The 20,503-nt window shown below is 63.8% G+C and overlaps 2 protein-coding genes across 7 annotated transcripts in view; one reads left to right on the plus strand and one right to left on the minus strand.

The window, feature by feature from the left end:
* The first annotated feature begins 87 nt into the window (after positions 1-87).
* TRPV4 (transient receptor potential cation channel subfamily V member 4) lies at positions 88-13,903 on the plus strand. 4 transcript variants are annotated; one of them, XM_083804477.1, is made up of 16 exons: positions 88-192; positions 2,869-3,287; positions 4,344-4,516; positions 4,685-4,837; positions 5,150-5,290; positions 5,377-5,675; positions 5,993-6,172; positions 6,240-6,398; positions 6,471-6,563; positions 6,739-6,812; positions 6,902-7,067; positions 7,291-7,357; positions 7,553-7,869; positions 7,977-8,135; positions 8,324-8,445; positions 8,565-13,903. In XM_083804477.1, the coding sequence occupies exons 2-16, from the start codon at positions 2,944-2,946 to the stop codon at positions 9,100-9,102; spliced, it is 2,985 nt and encodes a 994-aa protein (XP_083660603.1). In that variant the 5' UTR covers positions 88-192; positions 2,869-2,943; the 3' UTR covers positions 9,103-13,903. The 4 variants fall into 4 exon arrangements, with proteins under 4 accessions (XP_083660603.1, XP_083660602.1, XP_083660605.1 ...); XM_083804476.1 differs by lacking the exon at positions 88-192 and having other exon boundaries at positions 275-3,287; XM_083804479.1 differs by lacking the exon at positions 88-192 and having other exon boundaries at positions 275-3,287; positions 8,008-8,135; positions 8,565-8,857.
* FAM222A (family with sequence similarity 222 member A) overlaps positions 13,492-20,503 on the minus strand; it is a 28,958-nt gene continuing 21,946 nt past the window's right edge. For all 3 annotated transcript variants that reach the window (XM_083804482.1, XM_083804481.1, XM_083804480.1), the window contains exon 3: positions 13,492-15,991. In XM_083804482.1, the coding sequence (XP_083660608.1) occupies positions 14,763-15,991 (1,229 nt within the window). In that variant the 3' untranslated portion in view covers positions 13,492-14,762. The remainder of the gene's footprint in view (positions 15,992-20,503) is intronic.

Here is a 20,503-nt window from a genome sequence, read left to right on the forward strand (position 1 = left end):
CTGCTTCGGGGCCGTCCCGGGGGCGGGCCCGGCTGCGGGCGGGTCCCGGGGCGCCCGCCCACGGCAGCGGGGCCGGGCCGGGAAGGACCGGGACGGGAGGGACCGGGACGGGAGGGACCGGGACGGGGCCCGCGGCGGCTGCGGGAGGCGCCGGAGGCTGCGGGAGCGGCGCGGGACGGGCCGGGACGGGCGGTACCGGGACGGGACCGGGGCTGGGGACGGGGGAGCGGGGCTGGGGGCAGCGGGCAGGGGCTGGGGGGTAGCGGGGTGGGGGGCTCGGGGTGCCGTGGGGTGGGGGGCTCGGGGTGCCGTGGGCTCCAAACCCACCCGCGCAGCGGCTCCGCGCCCCGGCTGGTGGCTGGGTGGCTGCCGCTTGGTCCCGGGGGGGGTCCGGGGGGGCCGAGGTGCGGGTGCTGGGCGCGCACCTGGGTGCGGGTGCGAGGGTTTGTGTTGGATGCGAGCGGCGGGGCCGTGCCCGGCAGGCTCGCTGCGCGACGCCAGGTGTTGAGTCATTTGCTCCGTGGGGTGAGGAAGGCTGAAAAACGAAAAAAAAAAAAAAATATCCAAATAAGTCAACAAGCCAAATAAAACCCGATTGACAACACCTTTCCTGGCAGCGGCGGGGCCCATGGGAGCGCCTGTGTGTTCGCAGGGCCGGTCGCGAGACCGTCACTTCCCAAGCAAGCTTCCTCCCCGGCACGTGACGGCAGCCGCTCCGTCACCCGCTTCTGCCTCGCGTCCCCCTGCCTTCAGCCCTGCGATGGCCCCGGTGCCGCTTGTCCCCATCCCATGACCGCAGCGGGGTCGTCCCCGGCCGACGGCCACGGGATGGGATGCGCCGGCCTCGCTTCTCCCTCTTTTTGCTGCCGCGGGTTAAGCCAAATGAAAACCGATTCAAATCTCCGGGGAGAGGCGTGCTGCCTGCAGGAAGCTGATTTCCATTCGCCTGCTGCCCGGGTGACCCCGGGCCCGATGTCCTCGGGGAACCCTCTGTAAGGGCACCCAGGCTCTGGGTGCTGGCAGGTGCCACCACTTCAGCCAGGCTGTGACCGCTGCCTTCCGCAGCACCACGGCTCCAAGCGGCAAGCAGCGAGCTTTCACGCCCCTCCTTGCCCCGGCTCTACTTCTGCTTCCCTGGCCACCGCGGGGTGCTGCCACAGGGAAGCCCCTGTCTGGTGCTGGGCAGAAGCTCCACGCACCCGGTCCTGGCGGGAGGCAGGGGCGCTGGGGCTGGGGGGGGCTGCAAGGCGCTGCCCTGCCCAGAGCCCTCCCCGTGCCCCCCGCAGACCTCGGAGGAAAACCGCCCGCGTTTGCAGCACGAGCGGCGCAGAGCTGCACCCACCCGTGCTCCACCACGGAGTAAAATTACATCCTGGTAGTAAAATCCTCACGGGTAATTGTGCATTCGCGCCCCTCCTTGCAGCGCTGGCGTCCCCCCGGCTCTGCCCTGGCCTCTGGCTGGGTTTGGCAGCCTGATCTATATTTGGGCTTTGCCCTCGCTGCTTTTCTCTGAAGCTGTGCTTTTCCTGTGGTTTGGGCTGGGATTCCAGCACAGTGGAGAGGGGTTGGGTGCTCCATCCCCGTGCTGGAGGGGTTGGCGTGCCGTGAATTCCCTGGTCTGGTGTCTCGGACAGCCAGGCTGCGTGAGAGCCCGTGTTTGCTCGGTGTCGGGTGTGCGAGAGCCGGGGTCACCGCGGCTTTGGCAGGTGCACGTGGAATTTCTTGCAGTGAGAGCAGGAAGCGAGGAGGAGAAATCCCTTTACGCCCCGTCACACGCCCCGCATCTCCTGGGGCTGTGCGTCCCCGCTGCCGCCTCCTGCGGGATCCGGGGGCTGCGGGGGCAAAGGGGATGTTGCCCACAGCCCCCCCACGCTGCCGCAGTTCCTGGGGCCATTTGCAGCCCCCGTCCCCTGCCCGCGTGGGGAGCCGTGGCCCGGCCGCCGCGGGTGTCCGTGGCGACACGCTGCCTAATTAGAAGCATGTTATCCAGCAGCCATCTCCGGGAGGGCCAAGCCTGACATTATGGCTTGTCGTACAGAGCTGCAGCCCAGCAGCAAATTATACGTTCCCCGGGTGCTTTTTCTGTCTCTGAACCCTGGGTCTGAGAGCGAGGGCTGAGAGAGCTCCCGGGAGGCAGAAACTGAGCCAGGGCTGAGCACTGCTGTATTTTGTGGTGTATTTTCATGGAAAGCTGGGGAGCCCGGGGGGTATTTACCTGCTGGGCCAGCAAGCAGACAGGTGTCTGTCCGTGGAGACCCCAGCCAGCACCACGTGTCCCCCACAGCGCTGTGCTGTCCGTGCTGGTGTCACGACTTACCACCGGTCTCCTTTCCCCCTGCACGACCAAAACCCATCGTTTCTTGCCCCAAACACTGCTCGCTCCCTCTGCCAGGACCCGCCGGCTGCGTCCCCCCGCCGTGCCGGGGACCAGGTCACAGCCCCGGCTTGTGTGGCACCGCCGCCGGGTGGTGGGCTGTGGGGGGCCCGCTCCTGACCCCCTGTGGCTCCCCTCACCCCCAGCCGGGTGGCTCCCCGGGGGCCGGGCAGCACGCACAGGGCCCGCTCTGTGCCCCAGCCTGGGCTGCACCCAAGCTGACCACAGCGGGGCCGGGCTCCAGGCAGCTGCGCTTTGAAGCCGGCAGCGCCGGAGCCGGTGGGGCTGCGTGGACGCGAGGGGTCCCCGCGGGCGGGTAGGTGGGCTGGGGAGTGCCGGGGGTCCCGCTGGCCCCAAACGCTGTTGGGGTCGGGGTGGGACGCTGCTCCTGCCGTGGGACCCGGCAGCGGCTCGCACAGGGCACGGTGCCCGTGGGAGAGGATGGGGCGGGAGGGGAAGTTATTTGGGAATGACTCCGGGCTTTCCTCTGCCAGGTCTCCTGCTTTCACGGAAGGACCGAGGAGCGCGGCCACCCAGGCAGCGAGCAGAGGTCCCGCTGAAAGGGGAGCATGGCAGACAGCGAGGACCCCCGCGATGCCGGGGAGGCCCCGGCGGATGACTCCTTCCCTCTCTCCTCGCTGGCCAACCTGTTCGAGGTGGAGGACACCCCGTCCCCCGCCGAGGCATCTCGGGCCCCCCCCGGTGCTGGGGACGGAAAGCAAAACCTGCGCATGAAATTCCACGGGGCCTTCCGGAAAGGTGCCCCGAAACCCATGGAGCTGCTGGAGGCCACCATCTACGAGTCGTCCGTGGTCCCCGCGCCCAAGAAGGCCCCCATGGATTCCCTCTTCGACTACGGCACCTACCGCCACCACCCCAGCGAGAACAAGCGCTGGCGCAGGAGGGTTGTGGAGTGAGTACGGGGTCCCCCGCGTACCCCGGGGACACCACTGCTGGTGGGGAGCGTGGGGCACCCTGGCATGGGTATGGGGGTGCAAGGCAGCTGGGGACGGGCCCCCAGGGCTCTCTGAGTGGCATTTAGGGGTGCTCTGGGCAGGGAACTCGGGGTGCCACGCACGTGGCGCTCCCAGCCAGTCCCGGTGAGGATGCCTGGTGCCGTGCCAGGCCGGGCTGTGCCGTGCTGCGCCGTGCCACGCCGTGCCGTGGGCTGCAGCCCCACGCCGCCGTGGGGCCGGGACCGTGGCCCCCCCTTCCCCTCCTGCCTGCGCCGTGAAAGAGGGCTCTGTGCTGCAGCCGCTCCCTGCCGGTGCGGGACGTCTGGCTCCCCTGGCATGAAAGGGCTTTTCAGGAGGGGCCTCCGCCCTCGGCCTGCGTCAGGAAACCGGAGCCGGGGCGGCCGCCTGCAGCCGGGCACACAATGCCCGTCTGTGCTGGGCACCTGGGCTGGCCTGGCCGGGCCCTCTGGGTGCCGCACCCTGCCTGCCCCGGCGGCACCTCGTGTCCCTGGGCTGCAAGCGGGGCCGAGGGGGGCTCCCCAGGCCTGGAGACCCCGGCTGGGGCAGCCGCCGTCCCTCCTCCCCCAGGTTTCTGGAGCTGGATGATTGTCCCCTGCTGCCGCTGCCCACTCTGGCTCAGCCCGTGTCGCTGGAGACTGTCCCAGAGCCGTGGCCTGTCCCTGCTGGGGGGCACAGCGTGGGGCTCTGCCCTGCCACTGTGACCCACAACGGGAGCAGCACCCGGTCCCCGTGGGTGCCACAGGGAGGCAGGAGGTGACTGCGAGCACTGGGTGCCTCCCCTGTGGTTTCTGCTCCCCCTGGGGCCACCCCAGCCAAGGGGTCTATGATTTAGGGTGGGCAGAGCCCCCGCCAGCCCCCCCGTCCAGAGCACCCCACTGCTCCCGCTGCTCCCATGCCCATCCCCGCAGCTCTGAGCTCGGTGTGCGGGTGGGAAACCGAGGCACGGAGCGGGGAGGCAGCTGCGGTGCTCAGTCCTGCTGCTTCTGTTGCAGGAAGACAGCGCCGGGCACCAAGGGGCCGGCTCCTGACCCACCCCCTGTCCTCAAGGTCTTCAACAGACCCATCCTCTTCGACATCGTCTCCCGAGGGTCCCCGGCCGGCCTGGACGGGCTCCTCTCCTTCCTGCTCACCCACAAAAAGCGCCTGACGGACGAGGAGTTTCGAGGTGAGCGCCTGGGACCTCACGGTGCTGGGGGTGCACAGGGCCACCGGCAGTTCCTGTGTCCCTGCGGGGACAGCGCTGCGTGGCCCCGGCGTGGGGGCTGTGGCACCAAGAGGAGCCGGGGATTTGGTCGGGGTCTGGGGCAGCCCCCTCAGCGTCCTCCGCTCCCAGAGCCCTCGACGGGGAAGACCTGCCTGCCCAAGGCGCTGCTCAACCTGAGCGGGGGCAAGAACGACACCATCCCCGTCCTCCTCGACATCGCCGAAAAGACGGGCAACATGCGGGAGTTCATCAACTCACCCTTCCGCGATGTCTACTACCGGGGTAGGGGGGCACGGGGGACGTGGCTGGGCCTAGGGGGACGCTAAGGGACCCTGGGGAGGCTGAGGGACCGTGGGGAGGTTTGGGAACCCTGGGGAGGTTTGGGGACCCTAGGGAAATTTGAGGATCGGAGCAGTGGAGACCCTGGGGAGGATGGAGGACTCCAGCAGGGCTTGGGGACTGATGATGCAGGGACCTTGGGGAGGATGGAGGACCCTGGGGAGGCTCAGAAACTGGAGCGGGGTTCCCCAAGGAGTCTGGGGGTCCATGGGGAGTCTTGGGGTGAGGCTGCAGCGACGGGCGCCCCTGGCACAGGTCAGACAGCCCTGCACATTGCCATCGAGCGCCGCTGCAAGCACTACGTGGAGCTCCTGGTGGAGAAGGGAGCAGATGTGCACGCCCAGGCCCGCGGCCGCTTCTTCCAGCCCAAGGACGAGGGCGGCTACTTCTACTTCGGTGAGCTGGGGGGGGCTGGCGGCACCGGGGCCGGGTCCTTGGGGATGTCCCCGCGGTGGGGCGCCCACCGTGTGCTGTCCCCGCAGGAGAGCTGCCCCTCTCGCTGGCCGCCTGCACCAACCAGCCCCACATCGTGCACTACCTGACGGAGAACGGGCACAAGCAGGCGGACCTGCGGCGCCAGGACTCCCGCGGCAACACCGTGCTGCACGCCCTGGTCGCCATCGCCGACAACACCCGCGAGAACACCAAGTTCGTCACCAAGATGTACGACCTGCTCCTCGTCAAGTGCGCCAAGCTCTTCCCCGACACCAACCTCGAGGCGCTGCTCAACAACGACGGCCTCTCGCCGCTCATGATGGCCGCCAAGACCGGCAAGATCGGGGTACGGTGACCCCGGCCCTGTCGCGCTCGGTGTGCGGCGCCGCAGGCCGCACCACCGCTGTCTGCACGTGCTTTGAGAAACCTGCATGTGCAGGCGATTAACCTGGCTAATTAACCCCTCCTTGCATCCTGTCCGTTCCCTAATTAACCCCAGGCCCTCCTCACACCCTGCCCTTGCCCCTCGCTCACCCTGGCTCGCCCGGGGGCTGGTTAAAGATGCACAAGCTGCATCGCCCTGGGGGGCTGCGGCCCTGTTTTGGGAACCGCCGCGGATGGGGCGGGAGGGGGCAGACCCATGGGCCAGGCGCCCCCCCACAGATCTTCCAGCACATCATCCGTCGGGAGATCACGGACGAGGACGCCCGGCACCTCTCGCGGAAGTTCAAGGACTGGGCGTACGGCCCCGTCTACTCCTCGCTCTACGACCTCTCCTCGCTGGACACCTGCGGGGAGGAGGTGTCCGTGCTGGAGATCCTCGTCTACAACAGCAAGATCGAGGTGCGTGGGGGCCGGGGGGCCGGGGGTCTGGGGTTGGTTCCATTCTGATCTGCCGGCATCCCCCCAGAACCGCCACGAGATGCTGGCCGTGGAGCCCATCAACGAGCTGCTGCGTGACAAGTGGCGCAAGTTCGGGGCCGTCTCCTTCTACATCAGCGTGGTCTCCTACCTCTGCGCCATGGTCATCTTCACCCTCATCGCCTACTACCGCCCCATGGAAGGCCCCGTGAGTCCCCGGGGGATGTGGGGCAGAGTGGGGGGCTCTGGGCTATGCCACTGACGTGTCCTTTCCCCGCAGCCCCCCTACCCTTACACCACCACCATCGACTACCTGCGCCTGGCCGGGGAGATCATCACCCTTCTCACCGGCATCCTCTTCTTCTTCACAAACGTCAGTGGCGTGAGGCAGGGGGAACGGGGTGGCCCAGCCCTCGTGGGTGCTGTACGAGGAGGGTGACAGCCCCGTGTCCCCTGGCACCAGCCTCTGCTGCGATGCCCTCTGGACGCCCGGACCCTGCTGGCAGGGGCTGCCCCCGGCCCCTCTCCAACCTTTCCTCTCTCCCCAGATCAAAGATCTGTTCATGAAGAAGTGCCCAGGCGTGAACTCGTTCTTCATCGACGGCTCCTTCCAGCTGCTCTAGTAAGTGGGGACGCCCACGGGGCCTCTCAGACGGCTCATCCCCAGGCTTGCCGGGGACAGTGGCGGGTAGTGGCTGTCCTCTTCTCCAGCTTCATCTACTCGGTGCTGGTGATCGTGACGGCGGGGCTGTACCTGGGAGGCGTCGAGGCGTACCTGGCCGTCATGGTCTTCGCGCTGGTCCTGGGCTGGATGAACGCGCTCTACTTCACCCGAGGGCTCAAGCTGACGGGGACCTACAGCATCATGATACAGAAGGTCCGGCGGGGTTGGGGGTCTTCTCCTCCCTGGGCAGGGCTGGTCCTGCTGTGGATGTGCAGTCCAAAAGGAGGGTCCTCACTCCATGCTTTCTGCTGGGGGGGCTTCACTTCAGGGTCCTGCTCCAGTTCTTGCTGCTCATCCTGCAGGACTGCTGCAGCCCCTAGCGTGGGTCTGGGGGTTGCAGGCCAGCAGGGCTCATCCCCATCTCCATCACTTGCAGATCCTCTTCAAAGACCTTTTCCGCTTCCTCCTGGTCTATTTGCTCTTCATGATCGGCTACGCATCGGGTAGGTGTGGGGCCAGCAGGCCGGGGCACAGGGGAACGATCCCTGCTCCATCCTAACTGCCTGTGGGAGCAGCCTCCAGCACCTCCTGTGGCACAGAGGAGAGGGCTTGGCCATCCCGGAGCAGCGTGGAGCCTGCTGTGGCCCTGTGCTTGTTGCTGCCCCCACGGACTCTCTGTCCCTGTCCCTCCTCCCCAGCTCTGGTGTCCCTCCTGAACCCGTGTCCCAGCAGCGAGTCCTGCGGCGAGGAGCAGTCCAACTGCACGGTGCCCACCTACCCCTCGTGCCGGGACAGCCAGACCTTCAGCACCTTCCTGCTCGACCTCTTCAAGCTCACCATCGGCATGGGCGACCTGGAGATGCTCGAGAGCGCCAAGTACCCCGGCGTCTTCATCATCCTGCTCGTCACCTACATCATCCTCACCTTCGTGCTGCTCCTCAACATGCTCATCGCCCTCATGGGGGAGACTGTGGGCCAGGTGTCCAAGGAGAGCAAGCACATCTGGAAGCTGCAGGTGTGTCTTTGGGAGCTGCCGAGCAGGGGGGCTCCGTGCGGTCCCCGTGCCGGGGACCACCAAAGCAGCACCGTCTGGGCGGGGGACCCCAGTGCCTCCATCCCCAGGTGGCTGAGGGGTCCCTGGTGTCCCCGGCAGTGGGCCACCACCATCCTGGACATCGAGCGCTCCTTCCCTGTCTTCCTGCGGCGAGCTTTCCGCTCCGGGGAGATGGTGACCGTGGGCAAGGGCACCGACGGGACGCCCGACCGCCGCTGGTGCTTCAGGTAAGGGCGTGTTCCGTGCAATATCCGTTATTGGCTCCTCATTAGGCCTCATTAGAGCAGGGTGGTTTGTGCTCATCTGGGGCCAGGTGGTGCTGCAGGTGTTGGGATGGCGCAGGGACACGGGTGCAGGAGCTGCTGCCTGGCTCCAGCAGCTCCACGCAGCTTCTGGGCTCTGCCCTTCCCCGCAGGGTGGACGAGGTGAACTGGTCCCACTGGAACCAGAACCTGGGCATCATCAGCGAGGACCCGGGCAAGAGCGACACATACCAGTACTACGGCTTCTCCCACACCGTGGGCCGGCTGCGGAGAGGTGAGCGTGGGCTGGGGACATCCCTCAGGGCTCCGCTCATCCCTCCGATGAGCCCCAGGAGCAGACGGGTTCAGGGGGAGCCGCGGGGCGCCCAGCTCTGACGAACCCCGATCCCGCAGATCGCTGGTCGACGGTGGTGCCGCGCGTGGTGGAGCTCAACAAGAGCTGCCCGCCGGAGGAGGTGGTGGTGCCGCTGGGGACACTGGGGACAGGAGAGGCACGGGAGTGGCGGCACGGGCAGGCCCCCAGCTCCCCGCTCTAGCACGGCGGTGCCGGAGCCGATGGACTCTGCCCCGGCACAGCCCCGGCACGGCCCGCAGAATCGCGGCTCCCACGTGCGCTCCCCGGTGCGTCTGTTCCTCAGGGATTCGTGCAGCTTCCATTCCTCCAGCAGCCGCCGTCCCGGTGGGTGTCCGTCCCAACGGGGGTCCCGGCTGGCCCCGGGGGTGCTGGGGGTCTCCGGGTCACCCCGACGAGCTCCGGTGCCGCCGCTTTGCTTTCCTGTGCTGGGGCCATCGGCTGCGCCGTGCTGGGAGCCTCTGCCACGGGCAGGGTGCTGGGAGCACAGCCCCCCCCCCCTCGCACCACAGCCAAGGGCTTTTGCCACACGTTTTTGCACAAGATTTATACGACTATTTATTTAGTAATAAAGAGTGACCTGCAGGGGCCGTGTCCTCGTGTCATTGACTGGTGTCGGCCGGGAGAACGTCGCTGCAGGAGGCTCTCTGGGAGGGAGGTGGGAGCTGTTTGCCTCCTGCACCATGCGTGCCGTGCCACGTGAGGCCGTGCTGTGCTGCAGCATGCCGTGCGGTGTGACGCCGTGCCGTGCTGCAGCATGCCGTGCTGTATCTCTGCCAGGGCAGCTGCTGCAGGGCTGGCCCAGGAGCACCCAGGAGCCTGCCCCTGCCCTGGCCCCTCTCTCTGCGTGGCACTAATGCACCGTCGGCTTGGGTCACCGCTGCCAAACCGCAGCCCTCGGGGGCTAGAAGTGTCTAAGCGAGATTTCCACGTGCCGTGGGTGGGTGTTGGCACAGCCCCCCCGGGCTCACACCCCTTGGCAGACAGACGGACAGACCTGCCCGGGGCAGGAGCGCTCCTGCGGAGCCCTGTGCCGCGTGGAGCCAGCGTGGCAAGGCACAGCCGTGGTGTGGAGATGGGAAATGCCCACGGGGCACGGGACAGGGCAGCGTGGGGCAGCCAGGACGTGCAGGGCTGGGGTCGCGGAGGGCTGTGGTGCCCGGCGTTATCCTCCTGGCCTCGGCTGCTTTGCCCAGGAGACTGCAGCGCATGGCCCCGGTAGCCTCTTGCTCGTCGCGTGGGGCATGGGAACGACGCACGGCTATGGTGCACGGCCCTCGTGCGAAGTCCCTGTGCACGGCCCTTGTGCACAGCCCCTGGGCAGCGTCTTCGTGCACGGCCCTTGTGCAAAGACCTCGTGCACGGTCCTTGTGCAGGATCCTCGTGCCCAGCCCCTGTGCAGGCTGCGGGCGGCTGCAGCCCGGTCCCGCGGGGGGGCAGCACACACCGCGCAATGCCGGCTCCGGCACCCACCCCCCACCCCCCCCCAGGCCCACCCCTGGGTGCAGAGCCCCGGCCGAGGCTCCCAAAAACAAAGTCTTGGGGGTTGGGGCGGGGGAGAAGGGGGGTCTCAAGCCCCCTTGGGTGCAGCCCAAGCTGCTGGAGGCCGTGGCAGGCGGTGGGAGCTGGGCTGCAGGACCCGGGACCCCTCTTAACCTGGGTCAGAGCCAGGGGGCATCAAATCAAATCAAATGATCAGATCAAATAAAAACCGGGGGGGCGCCGCGCACCCCCTGCCCGCCCGCTGCTGAGGCCAGCGGGCAGCACCGCTGTGCCTGCCGGCCTGCATCCCCCTGTCCTGCCGGGCGTTATTCCCTGGGGGGCTCCTCCCGTGCTCCTGTCCCCCTCCACGACCCCCTGCATCGCCCCGTGTCCTGCAGCGGGAAGGGGGGGGGAGCGTGGAGGGACCCCTCGGGTGGCAGCGGTGGCTGGGCGCCGTGCTGCGCGGTGGCACCTCGCGGGGCCGTGGGAGCAGCCCGGCTCGCTGAGCAAATGATATAGCAGGAAAGGGGGGCACTTCATCTTCCGCCTTGATTACTCGCCGTTAGCTTTAACTGCACTGTCTCCGTTTAAATGTGATTTACATATATCTCTCATATTGTGGTTTAAGTATTTCCCCAGGGTGAGGGAATGAATAAGTTTCATTATCACTACTTAGGAGAGGCTGAGGTTTCAGCTCTCGGCTCACACTGCATAATCAAATGAGGCGCTGAGCCGGCTCCATCTTTCATGCGAGACGTTATTTGAAAATGATAAACTTTGCTTTCCCCATGCCTGGCAGCACGTTCCCATCGGGCACACCAGGCCCGGCCAGACAGCAAGAGCACCCGGCGTGCCCTCAGCCCACCTTGGTGACAGGCACGGGATCTTCCAGCGCCGCTGGAAATAAAACACATTTTTCCCCACCGCGCAAGCTCTCAAGTCCTGAAGGTGCAGGGGTGTGCTTGCGATGGCTTTTAAATGGCTGGGGATGTGCGAGGTGGGAGCGCTGCTTCCCCCAGGCCCCCTGCGCCTTCGAGACGCGCCCTGCGGCGGCTGGGTGCCGATGGGGACCCCGCGGCCACGGCGGTGACACCCCAGGGTGCCCCCCGCGACACCACGGGGTGCCTCTGCCACGCGGGGGGCTGCGGGGTGGCCTCGGGGCGTGCGTTTGCCCCTTTCCCTGCCCTGCCCTGCCCTGCGGCCCCTCTCGGTTATTTCACCCCTTTGGCCCCCCCCAGGTCTGCTCGGGCACGGCCCCCCCAGGCCCCCCGCTCCGCAGCGCCGTGCCGGCGATGACAAACCCAACAAAGGGAAGAGAAAGGCACTTGTCATCCAGAATGCGGAGCGCGGAAGCAAATTTATTTTTAGATAAATCTAAAGCTTAATTTGTGAAGCTAATATCAATCAAAATGAGAGATGGGTTTTTTTAAGTCCTTTTGCAGCCGTGCAATTTATATCGCCTGTCTCTTCTCCCCACTCTCAACCAGCAAAGGCGGCTGCAAAGTTTAATATCAGCCTCGTGTGCGCCTGCCTTAAAAATCATTATTATTACTTTAATAGAACTATTTTTGCGGATCAGAAAGGCCATCATTCCCCCCGCCAGGGTGTGAGGGTGCTGCGGTGGAGGTGGCTTTGCCCTGAGGTGCTGGGATACATCTCGGTGAGCCCCTGCCCCATCCCCATTCGCATCCACCCGCGTTTCAGGTACCAACCTGCGCCTCCTCGTCCAGCTCCGGCAGCCCTGCAGGGTGAGTGCTTGATGGAGGTGGGCGGCTGCTAACGAGGGACACATTTATTTTGCATTACACATTTGAAACCTTCCCGTGTGGAGTGAAATCCTCCTCCAACGACGGATCTATCTGAGGGGCGAATGAAACTGCTAAATAATAAAAACCCAGAGCACCTCCTAATGAAATGTAATGACTTCGAGACCTGCAAGATGAATTGAGCCATCGCTCCCAGCTGCTCGCCCTGATTTATAGTGAGGTGGTAAATATGATAGAGGCGTCGCTAACGAGTTCCCCCTCGGAGGGGAAACTGCAAGCAGAGAAGTTTCTGCCGGGGCTCCGAGCCCCCGGGGAGGCCACTTGTAGGCACGTACACGTGTGTGCGTGCGTGTAGGTGTTGTGTGGGTGCACGGGGGAGCCCTGCACCCTGCTCTGCCCGCCCGAGGGCGGCCCTGCTCCCACGTAAGCCCCTTTGCAGGGGCAGGTGAAGGTGCCAGTCCCAGCTACCACAGCCCCAGCCTGGTCTCAGAGCCTTGGGAATGGAAACCGAAGCGTGGCCACGAGGTCTGCGTGTCCCCGCCGGGCAGTCGTGGTTCCCCGTATCCGCCTCTGGCAGGTGTCCCTGCGGGGTGACGTCCCCGGGCTGCGTGGGGATGCTGCTGCTCGCTCCCAGCCTGGCAGGAAGAAAAGCGTCCCTTTGGGCGGCTGTCCCTTTGGCAGCGCCAGCCCGCACCGTGCCGGGCACAGCGGGACCCCCACCTTTGCTGCTTCGAGCACCCACGTGCTTCAGCCTCACGTTCCTTTGAACGTGGCAGCCTTTTAACGACAAAGATCTAAGCAAACGTTTTCTGCCAGATGCTCTGATTTTAATGCTCAAAGCAGGCAACGGCACTCCCTCCGCCTCCCTTACCCCCCCCCCAAGTGACATTAACCTCTGTGAAAAATTCCTTTTGTCCCAATTCCTCTTTGTTCCCTTGATCGGCTGTCACGCCAGCGCTGCCGGTGACGGAGCGGTCCCCTCCTGGCACGCCGTAAAATACCAGCAGGAACACGCTCCCTGCCGTTACGGCAAGAGCGAACAAGAGGGACGGAGCCGTGGTGGCCGTCGGGTGGCTGCAGGGACAGCGACGGCTCCATCCTTGTTCCCGCGAGGTGGTGGTGAGCATCCTGGCGACTGGCACGGCACAGCACGGGGCACGGCACGGGCCCCTCTGTGCCGCGGGGAGCCACGGTCCGAGGGTGACAAAGGGACATCAGGCTCCCCTGGCCGTGGCTGCCCTCTTGGTCCAGCTCTAAAGCCCCTGGCCATCCCCTGACCAGATTCCTCAGCAGATGGGGAGAGACGCCACCAGCGCCAGTGCTGCACGGGTCCTGCGTCACCCGACGGCTCGGGGGACAAACGACCAGCACCCGTGTCCCAGCGCCCACCCGCGGTGCACTCGGGGCCGCGGCCCCTAATCCCACGGCTTTGGCAGCACCGGGGCGGCCCCGCACACGTGCGTGTGCCTCGCCTGGCACCGGGGAAGGATTAATGGATCAGCGTGGTTAGGAGGATATTTATAGGTGTTCCTCCGTGCCCTAAAAATCTCCAGGGCGAAGCCAGGCCAGGAGCGGAGCCGGGGTGGGCAGAGGTGTCCCGGTGTCCCCGGCTGGGCTGGGGTGACACCGGGGAGGCCACAGCAAGCAAACAAAAATCCAGAGCACACGTCCAGTGACATCCTGGTTTTACTTTGGGAAAAACAACATCCGGACACACAGCTTGCAGGTTTTGTGGTTGTTTTTTTTTTTTTTTTTTTTTCTCGTTTGTTTTCTCTCATTTTTAAAACAATATAGTGCAGACAGCACTTCTCACAGTAGAATATAATGGTCAATTTTAGTATAAAAAAAAACATTCTCAGAGATTTGTAAATGCACTTAGTGCTTGAACAGGCCTTTCAGGGATACAGTACCTCTTTTCTGAGCACAATCACCTTGGGTTTCATCAGGGTATTGTTTCCTTTTCCTTTAAACATCAAAACACTTTGTATTTTGTGATGCGGAGCCTTTTTAAATGAATAAATCTATTAAACACATAATTACACATACTGAATAACGGACCATAATGAGTGTTTTTGAACTGCTTTAAAAAAAAAAAAGAAAAGGAAGTATGCAATCCCACCCCAGCGCAGTGGCTAGATGCGCTACTGAACGTGATCCTACATCTCCTTGTCTGCCTCTCAAATGGAACAAGGGTATAATTGACAGCTAAAAAAAAAAAAGGCAAAAAAAAAAAACAAACCCAAAACCTTGGAAATCTGAGACTTAGGCGTGGTCCTGTGGGCTCGGCTGCCCTGTGGGACTTTTTCTGGGTGACCCCGGCCCCTGCTCACCCCTCTCCTGCCCTCGCCCCGTGGCAGGGCTGGGCGAGGGGAGCGGGGCGGGCGGTGCTGCAGCCACCACGAGGTGCACGCTCTAGGCAACTAAAAAAAAAAAAAAGAAATGAAAAAAAAACAAACAAACAAACCAAAAATCTGTTCAAGTTTTCAAGTGTTTTTCTTAAATAGCCTCCAGACTGTCCCCAGTTATTAGCTTTAATCAAAGCAGTGCAAGTTATGGACTTCAACTAAAGGTGAGCGCGGGCGCTCGCGGGCGGGGACCCTGCCTGCGGCGCAGCCCCGGGGGCCGGCCGCCGCGCGGATCCGGCCGGGCACGCGCGTACGCCCGTGCGCAGAGCGGAGCCTCCTCTCCCTGGATAGCAGCAACTCGTAGCGATTCCCTGTTCACATTCGTGGAAATAAAATGATTTCTGAGCTATATAGACAAGCATTCCTTCATCCTTGGCTTCCAGCGGGTTTCGGGCGCATCCAGTTTGACGACCCCGGTTAAATGCCAGTATCTGCGGGGCGCCGGGACCCCTTTCGGTAGCCAACCCCGTCCCCCCCCCCATCACCCCGCCCTGGCCTCCACGGTCTCGCAGCCTCGCGGTGCCGGAGGCCCCCCGGCCGCCGTCCCGGCCGTCGCCCTGGCTTTGGGAAGAGCAGCAGCCGCTCCTTATCTGTAGACGGGCAGGCGGATGTGAGCGTGCTGGTGGTCCAAGAGCCTTGGCACAGACACGGTCTCGTAGCCCTTGCCCAGCATCTGCTCCTTGATGCAGGGCGGGTGGATGTCGTTGATGAGATACTCCAGCGACTGGAGGCTGCTGCTGAGGATGGAGGTGTTGCAGAGCGTCTTGCTGGGCAGCCCCTCGGCCGGCAGCACGCCGAGCTCGCGGGGCGCGGGGCCCAGCTCGGGCGGGTTGTAACAGTCGCTGTTGGGGGTCACCAGGACGCTGTTCCAGGGCGGCGCGAAGTACTGCCCCACCGAGAAGTTGCCGTGCATGCAGTTCAAGGGCGACGAGCTCACCTTCTCGCCCGCCGCCGCCCCCGGCCCGTAGGGGCGCGAGGCGCCCGCGCAAGCCTCGGGGGACTTGCTGAGGGCCCCCCCGCCGCTGCCGCTGCCGCCGCCCCCGCTGTACATTCGCAGGTGCTGCTGCTGCTTCTGCTGCCAGAGCAGGTAGTCCACGCCGTCGGGGTAGAGGCCCGCCTTGGGCGCCAGGGCCGGGTTGGAGCCCAGCGCCAGCTCGGCTCCCTTGCGGCAGTCCGGCAGCACGGCGCCGGCGTAGGCCCCGGCCGAGGCCACGGCGGGGAAGGCGCCGTGCTTGGCCGGGCTGGGGTGGGCGCCCGCCAGGGCCGGGCAGGCCGGCTGGGAGCCCTGGGCCTGGCACTGCTGGTTGAGCTGGTAGATGATGCTCTGGATGGAGGGCAGGTTGGAGGGCGGCAGCGCCAGGCTCCTGCCCGCCAGCGGCAGCGCCGAGGCCGCCACCGTCACGTTGGGGGGCACGGGGCCCTCCAGCTGCTTCTGGCCGCCGTGGTAGCTCAGCTGCCCGGCGCAGGAAGGGCCTGGAGCTAAAGTGCTTGAGGCTGGGTAGGGAGCGACGCCGGCCTGGGCGGGCGACAGCTTAGTCCGCTTCCCCTCCGCGTTCTTCACCACGCTTTTGCCGGAGGCTTTGACGATGGCCAGGAGGCCCTGGTAGCCGCTGGCGTGCACGGGGTAGGGGCTGTAGCGCTGCCCCGTGGTGTCGTAGCCGTTGACCGTTCGGTTAAGGTGCTTGTGCTGTGGGACCCTGATGTTGGTGGGGAAGATCTTGATGGTCAGCGGGCTGTTGGCCACCTTCTGTGCATAGGCGTCCAGCTCGGCGGGGCTGGGGTAGCGCGGGGAATGCATGGGTGCCGCCGTCTCGCCTGCGGGAGCAAAGCGCAGCGTCAGTCCAGCCCCAGGACCCACGGCTCCCCTTCAGCCTCATCCCCTCCTCCTCCTCCTCCGGCACCACCCGCCCGGCTCCCAGCGCCAGCCTTTGGCAGAAACGAGGTCACGGCACAAACCTGCCCCCTCTCACTTATAAAGTCACTTCTAAGTGGCCTAAAATAAACTCGGTGTGGAGAATGGAAATGTCACTTTACCCAACGGGGGAATCTTTCTCCGAGATTGGATTTAAACTACATTATACAAGCAATTTCATGGGTGCTTTGCGCTGCTACGAGAACCTCACCAAAAATGGAAAAGCATTGCATTTACCAGCCATAAATCAGCAGTTCCTATAATGAGCACAAAAATGTCACTTTTATGCAATTTTACAGATGAACAAAACTGGTGAAATTAACTGTGGTAACCTACTGTAGTCAGCAAAAGCCACCGCAGAAAAAAAAATTATATATGTATATATTTTTGTTCCTTTCAAACTCTTTCCCAAGCAAGTTTCTGCCATTCTGGTGTGAAAACTCATTTGTCGTACCCATTATACTTTCATTTGGAGTTTATCTTGAGTATCCAATGAGCCACCAACTGTGAAAATGATTAAATCTACAAAATCTATCTAATAGATGGAATAAATTAGGTGTTTAAAATCTCCACACACACATGCGCATGCACATCCAGGCCGGCACATGCGCGGCGGGGGGGTGACGCGGGCTCCCCATCGTCTGTAAAGCACCCTGGGGGACACGGGTGCCCACGGTCCCAGTCCCCGTGCCCACGTGCTTGACCCAGGTGGTTGCAGTGGCTCGGGTTCCTGGTGGCAGCCAGAAAGGCGTGCTCGTCCTTCCACCACTGCTAGGAACCGCACGGCCGCAGAGCCACCGGTGACACCAATAAAAAGCAGGCGAAGGAGACGGATGTCCCCGTTGTGTGAGCAGAGTCGCCGTTGTCCGTAATGGGGACGTTACTGCCAGCTCTGTTTCACAAAATTTCTTCTCCTGATGTGCCGAACGTGTTTTTCCCCAGGCTGCAAGGAGTCCTGCTCTGCACGAGTACACCAGTGAGCACGGCACGGCGGTGCCTGTGCGTCGCTGCCACCTCTCCCGTGGCCACGGCGGTGGCACAGGGCAGCAGCGGGGACCCTCCAAGCACGGGGCCAGGGATGCAGCAGCAGCCGGCACACGCCTCGCCGTGCAATCCTCAATCCCAGTAAAAGTAATGGCACGGAAAAAGACATCATATAAGCATTTCACACATGCTTTATGAAGATGGGCCCATCTTTCCGCACGGCTGCTGAGCATCCTGGTTCTGCTCCCCAAGGGGTGAAGCTGCCCAGGGCTGGCTGCGCTGCAGGAGTGAGGTCCCCTCTCCGGGGCAGGCAGGCTGGGGACACCCCCAGCCCTAGGCACAGAGGAGTTTGTCCCTAGGCTCTGTCCAATGCCCATTCCCTAGACCAACCCCACTTCTCCCAGTGTGAAGGGAGCTCGAGCACTGCCATTGCTCCAAAAAGTTGCCGGCACAACTGGGTGACCGTCAGCCATCCTCAGCCCACCCTGGGCCAAGTGCCACCGAGGAGCCCCGGGGCTCCCGGGGACCCTGCCCCTCACTGCCAGGCAATTTCGGAGGCTGGGTGTCAAGGTCGCTGCTGGGGCACTCGCACCACAAGGACCTGGTGCACGACACCCCCGTGGAGGAGCGGCAGCATCCACAGGGGCGCGGGGAGCGAGCCCACGGCCGGCCGCCGCTGCTCTCAGTGCTCTCCATTAAAGCGATGTACCAGTAATTTAAAAGGCAGAATGGAAGAGCATTCACCAGCCATTTCTCCCATTAAGTTAATGTTATGGGCTTTTTACAGGTGTCTTAAATAGACATTGTTATTAACGAGTATATTAAGCCAATTAAAACCAGGGCCTTTGAGCAGGATTTAATGTAGCTGCTAGGAGAGACTGCAGCTCCGTACGGCAGGACGCAGCATCCCAGGCAGGCTGCCACGGGGCACGCAGCGCATCCACCACCTCCCCGTCCTTGGGGCATCGCTTGTGCTGGGTTAAACCCCCCCGGGACAACGGATCCCCGTGATCCATGGGTCTGCGAGTGAGCCAGGGGGCTCTGACCAGCGGCACGGCCGCCGGCACCACGAGCGACGCACGTCTGCATTCCCCTTCATGCCGGCACCGCTGTCCTTGGAGGTGGCAGCATCGTGAATACTCAATTAACATGACGCTAATTAGCTGGTGACACTTGCAGAATCCCTAATGAACCCCTTTCCACGGAGGGAGGAAAATACTCCTTTCTGAGCAAAAAATAGAAATAAGAAAGAGGCGATCGACGGGGGAGGGAGCGGCACGGCCCCGCACGCGCCCCTGCTCGCCGCCGGAGCCACCAAGCCCCGTCCCCGAGCCCCGCGGCCGCGGGCGACGTCGGTGGCATTGCCCCGCTCGAGGAGCGCGGGGGGCGGCGTGCTGGCTGCGAGCTAGCCGAGGGGGGAAGCGAGGAGCCTCCTTTGTCGCCTTCTTCACACCAGCTGGGTTGGATGTGACAAGTCACAAATTCAGTGTGTTGTCACATATCAGGGTGACGCACCAAACCCCCACTGGGAAAATTACAGAGCTACCAATTTCCAAGAGGCTCCTGGCGCGCTCGTGCGCGCTGCTGGTAAGCGGCTCCCCCTCTCCGGAGTAATTACTGCTTTCTAACGGGCTGTAATTACTGCGAGATGCAAACTCTCCCGAATCACCGCCGTCACCCGTCAGGCGCAGACAGCCCGCCTGATGCTCAGCCGGTCGCCGGCAGTTTCCCCCCCCCTCCCCTCCCCTCCTCTTGAACCCGAAACGTCGAGGACGTCACGGCGAGGGTGGGGGCACGCGTTGTAACCCCCCCCCGCCCCGCGCCGGCGCAGACCTCGCGCGCTCCCCCGGCGAGCGGTGCCCTCGCTGACCGCCAGCAGCTCCCCATGCGCCTGCAGGGCTGCAGCCACGGGAGGAGGGCAGGCGGTGGGGGCTGCTCCCCTGCCCTTTTCTCACCTCCTGCTCCGGAGCTCCGGCGGGCTCAGCGAGGGCTCGCTGCCATGAGCATCCCGGCTCCTGAAGCCCCCGAGCCTCTCCGGCCTCGCCGGAGCTCAGAGGGCAGCGAGACGGCGGCACGCAGCCCCCGGCCTCCTGCGACACCCGCAGCAGACCTCTCCCAGCAGACGCTCCCGCCGGCCGCGGGCCGGCTCCCCACCTCCGCTCGCCTTTCCCTGGATGAAGGCGACACGCAGCCAGCTTCGGGTCCCCCCCTCCCTCCCTGACCTGCTCTATTTTTCCAGCCTGCACTCAATAACAGCTAAATAATTGAATCTGCTCAGCAGCCAAAGATTTGTTTTGAATTTTATTGGAATTTTAAATTGTTTTGTTTCTTCAGTATTTTATTACTGTAAATGGAAAATGCATCGCCCGCAGTAATAATCCTATGGCTTTTTATATTACTCCGAGCTTCTGCTCAAAGCATTATTGGAAAGCTAGGCAGAAATGAGAAGCCATTATAATGGCAGCATAGGCTTATAAGATTACGCCTCCAGCTAAACAACTTTTTACTTTAGCAAATTGGCCACCAAACTCGGTTCAAGACACAGATTTAAATCCTAGACCCCAACAACGCTGCAATCCGAAATAAATCTTTGTTTATGGACTCGGGCAGCCTCAGCCCTGCCGCGCTCCGAGCGGGGAAGTCGGTGCAAAATGTCCGACTGGAGACACGTTCTGGCCAGAGAAACCGGGGAGCCGTGCTGCGGAGATGGGGTGTCCCCGACCAAAGCAGCATCTTTTCCGAGATCTTTTTTTCCAAGCACCAAGCCTCCGCCGTGCCCAGCTGCCCTGGCCACGCCGGGTGCTGGAGGAGCCTGGCTGCGTCCCCCACGGGTAGCCCTGCTCTTAGCTGCGCGCCTCCCAGCACGCCGGCAGCTCTTGGCACCAGCCCTGGGGCTGTGCCGCTGCAGAAGGGGCTCTGGGGTGCCCCTGCCCTGGTGGGGAGGATGAGGAGGATGTTGGGGTGCATGGGGGGGATGTCCGGGGCTGGCACCGGCCGCCCCGCAGTCCTGGGGAAGGGCTCAGTGGGTGCACGGTGGCAGCACCCGGCAGCACCACGGCCGCTCAGGATTAAGGTCTGGTCTCCCCCCCTCGCCTCCATCCCTTCGCTCCTCCGCAAGACGAGGCGGGACAAACCTTATTTTTACATGTCGGAAGCACGACCGTATTTTGCTACAGATGAAAAAACTAATCCCGGCAGTAAATCTTCGCAGCGCTGCAGAAGGCAGAGCCGTGAGCTGGCGAGGCCGGAGCCGAGCCTGGAGCCCGGCACCCCCCCCGGGCCCCGGTGCCACCGCTCTGCACCCCGGTCCCTCCCGGGCAGGTCTGTCCCTGCGGCACGGTGCCCAGCACCCGGGGAGCTGCCCAGCACCACAAGCGGGGCACAGGCGGGTTTCCCAAAGGGGGAAAGCACCACGGTTTTCCGCCCCGCAC

The sequence above is a fragment of the Anser anser genome, assembly GCF_964211835.1.
Source record: "Anser anser genome assembly, chromosome: 18".
Classification (NCBI taxonomy): Eukaryota; Metazoa; Chordata; class Aves; order Anseriformes; family Anatidae; genus Anser; species Anser anser.

What these genes read in the sequence shown, in the direction of transcription:
- TRPV4 (XM_083804477.1), top strand. Translation starts at nt 2,944, where the DNA reads ATGGCAGACAGCGAGGACCCCCGCGATGCCGGGGAGGCCCCGGCGGAT. An exon ending in GACGGACGAGGAGTTTCGAG is followed by an intron (nt 4,517 to 4,684) that starts GTGAGCGCCTGG and finishes CTCCGCTCCCAG; the next exon opens with AGCCCTCGACGGGGAAGACC. An exon ending in ACAGCATCATGATACAGAAG is followed by an intron (nt 7,068 to 7,290) that starts GTCCGGCGGGGT and finishes CATCACTTGCAG; the next exon opens with ATCCTCTTCAAAGACCTTTT.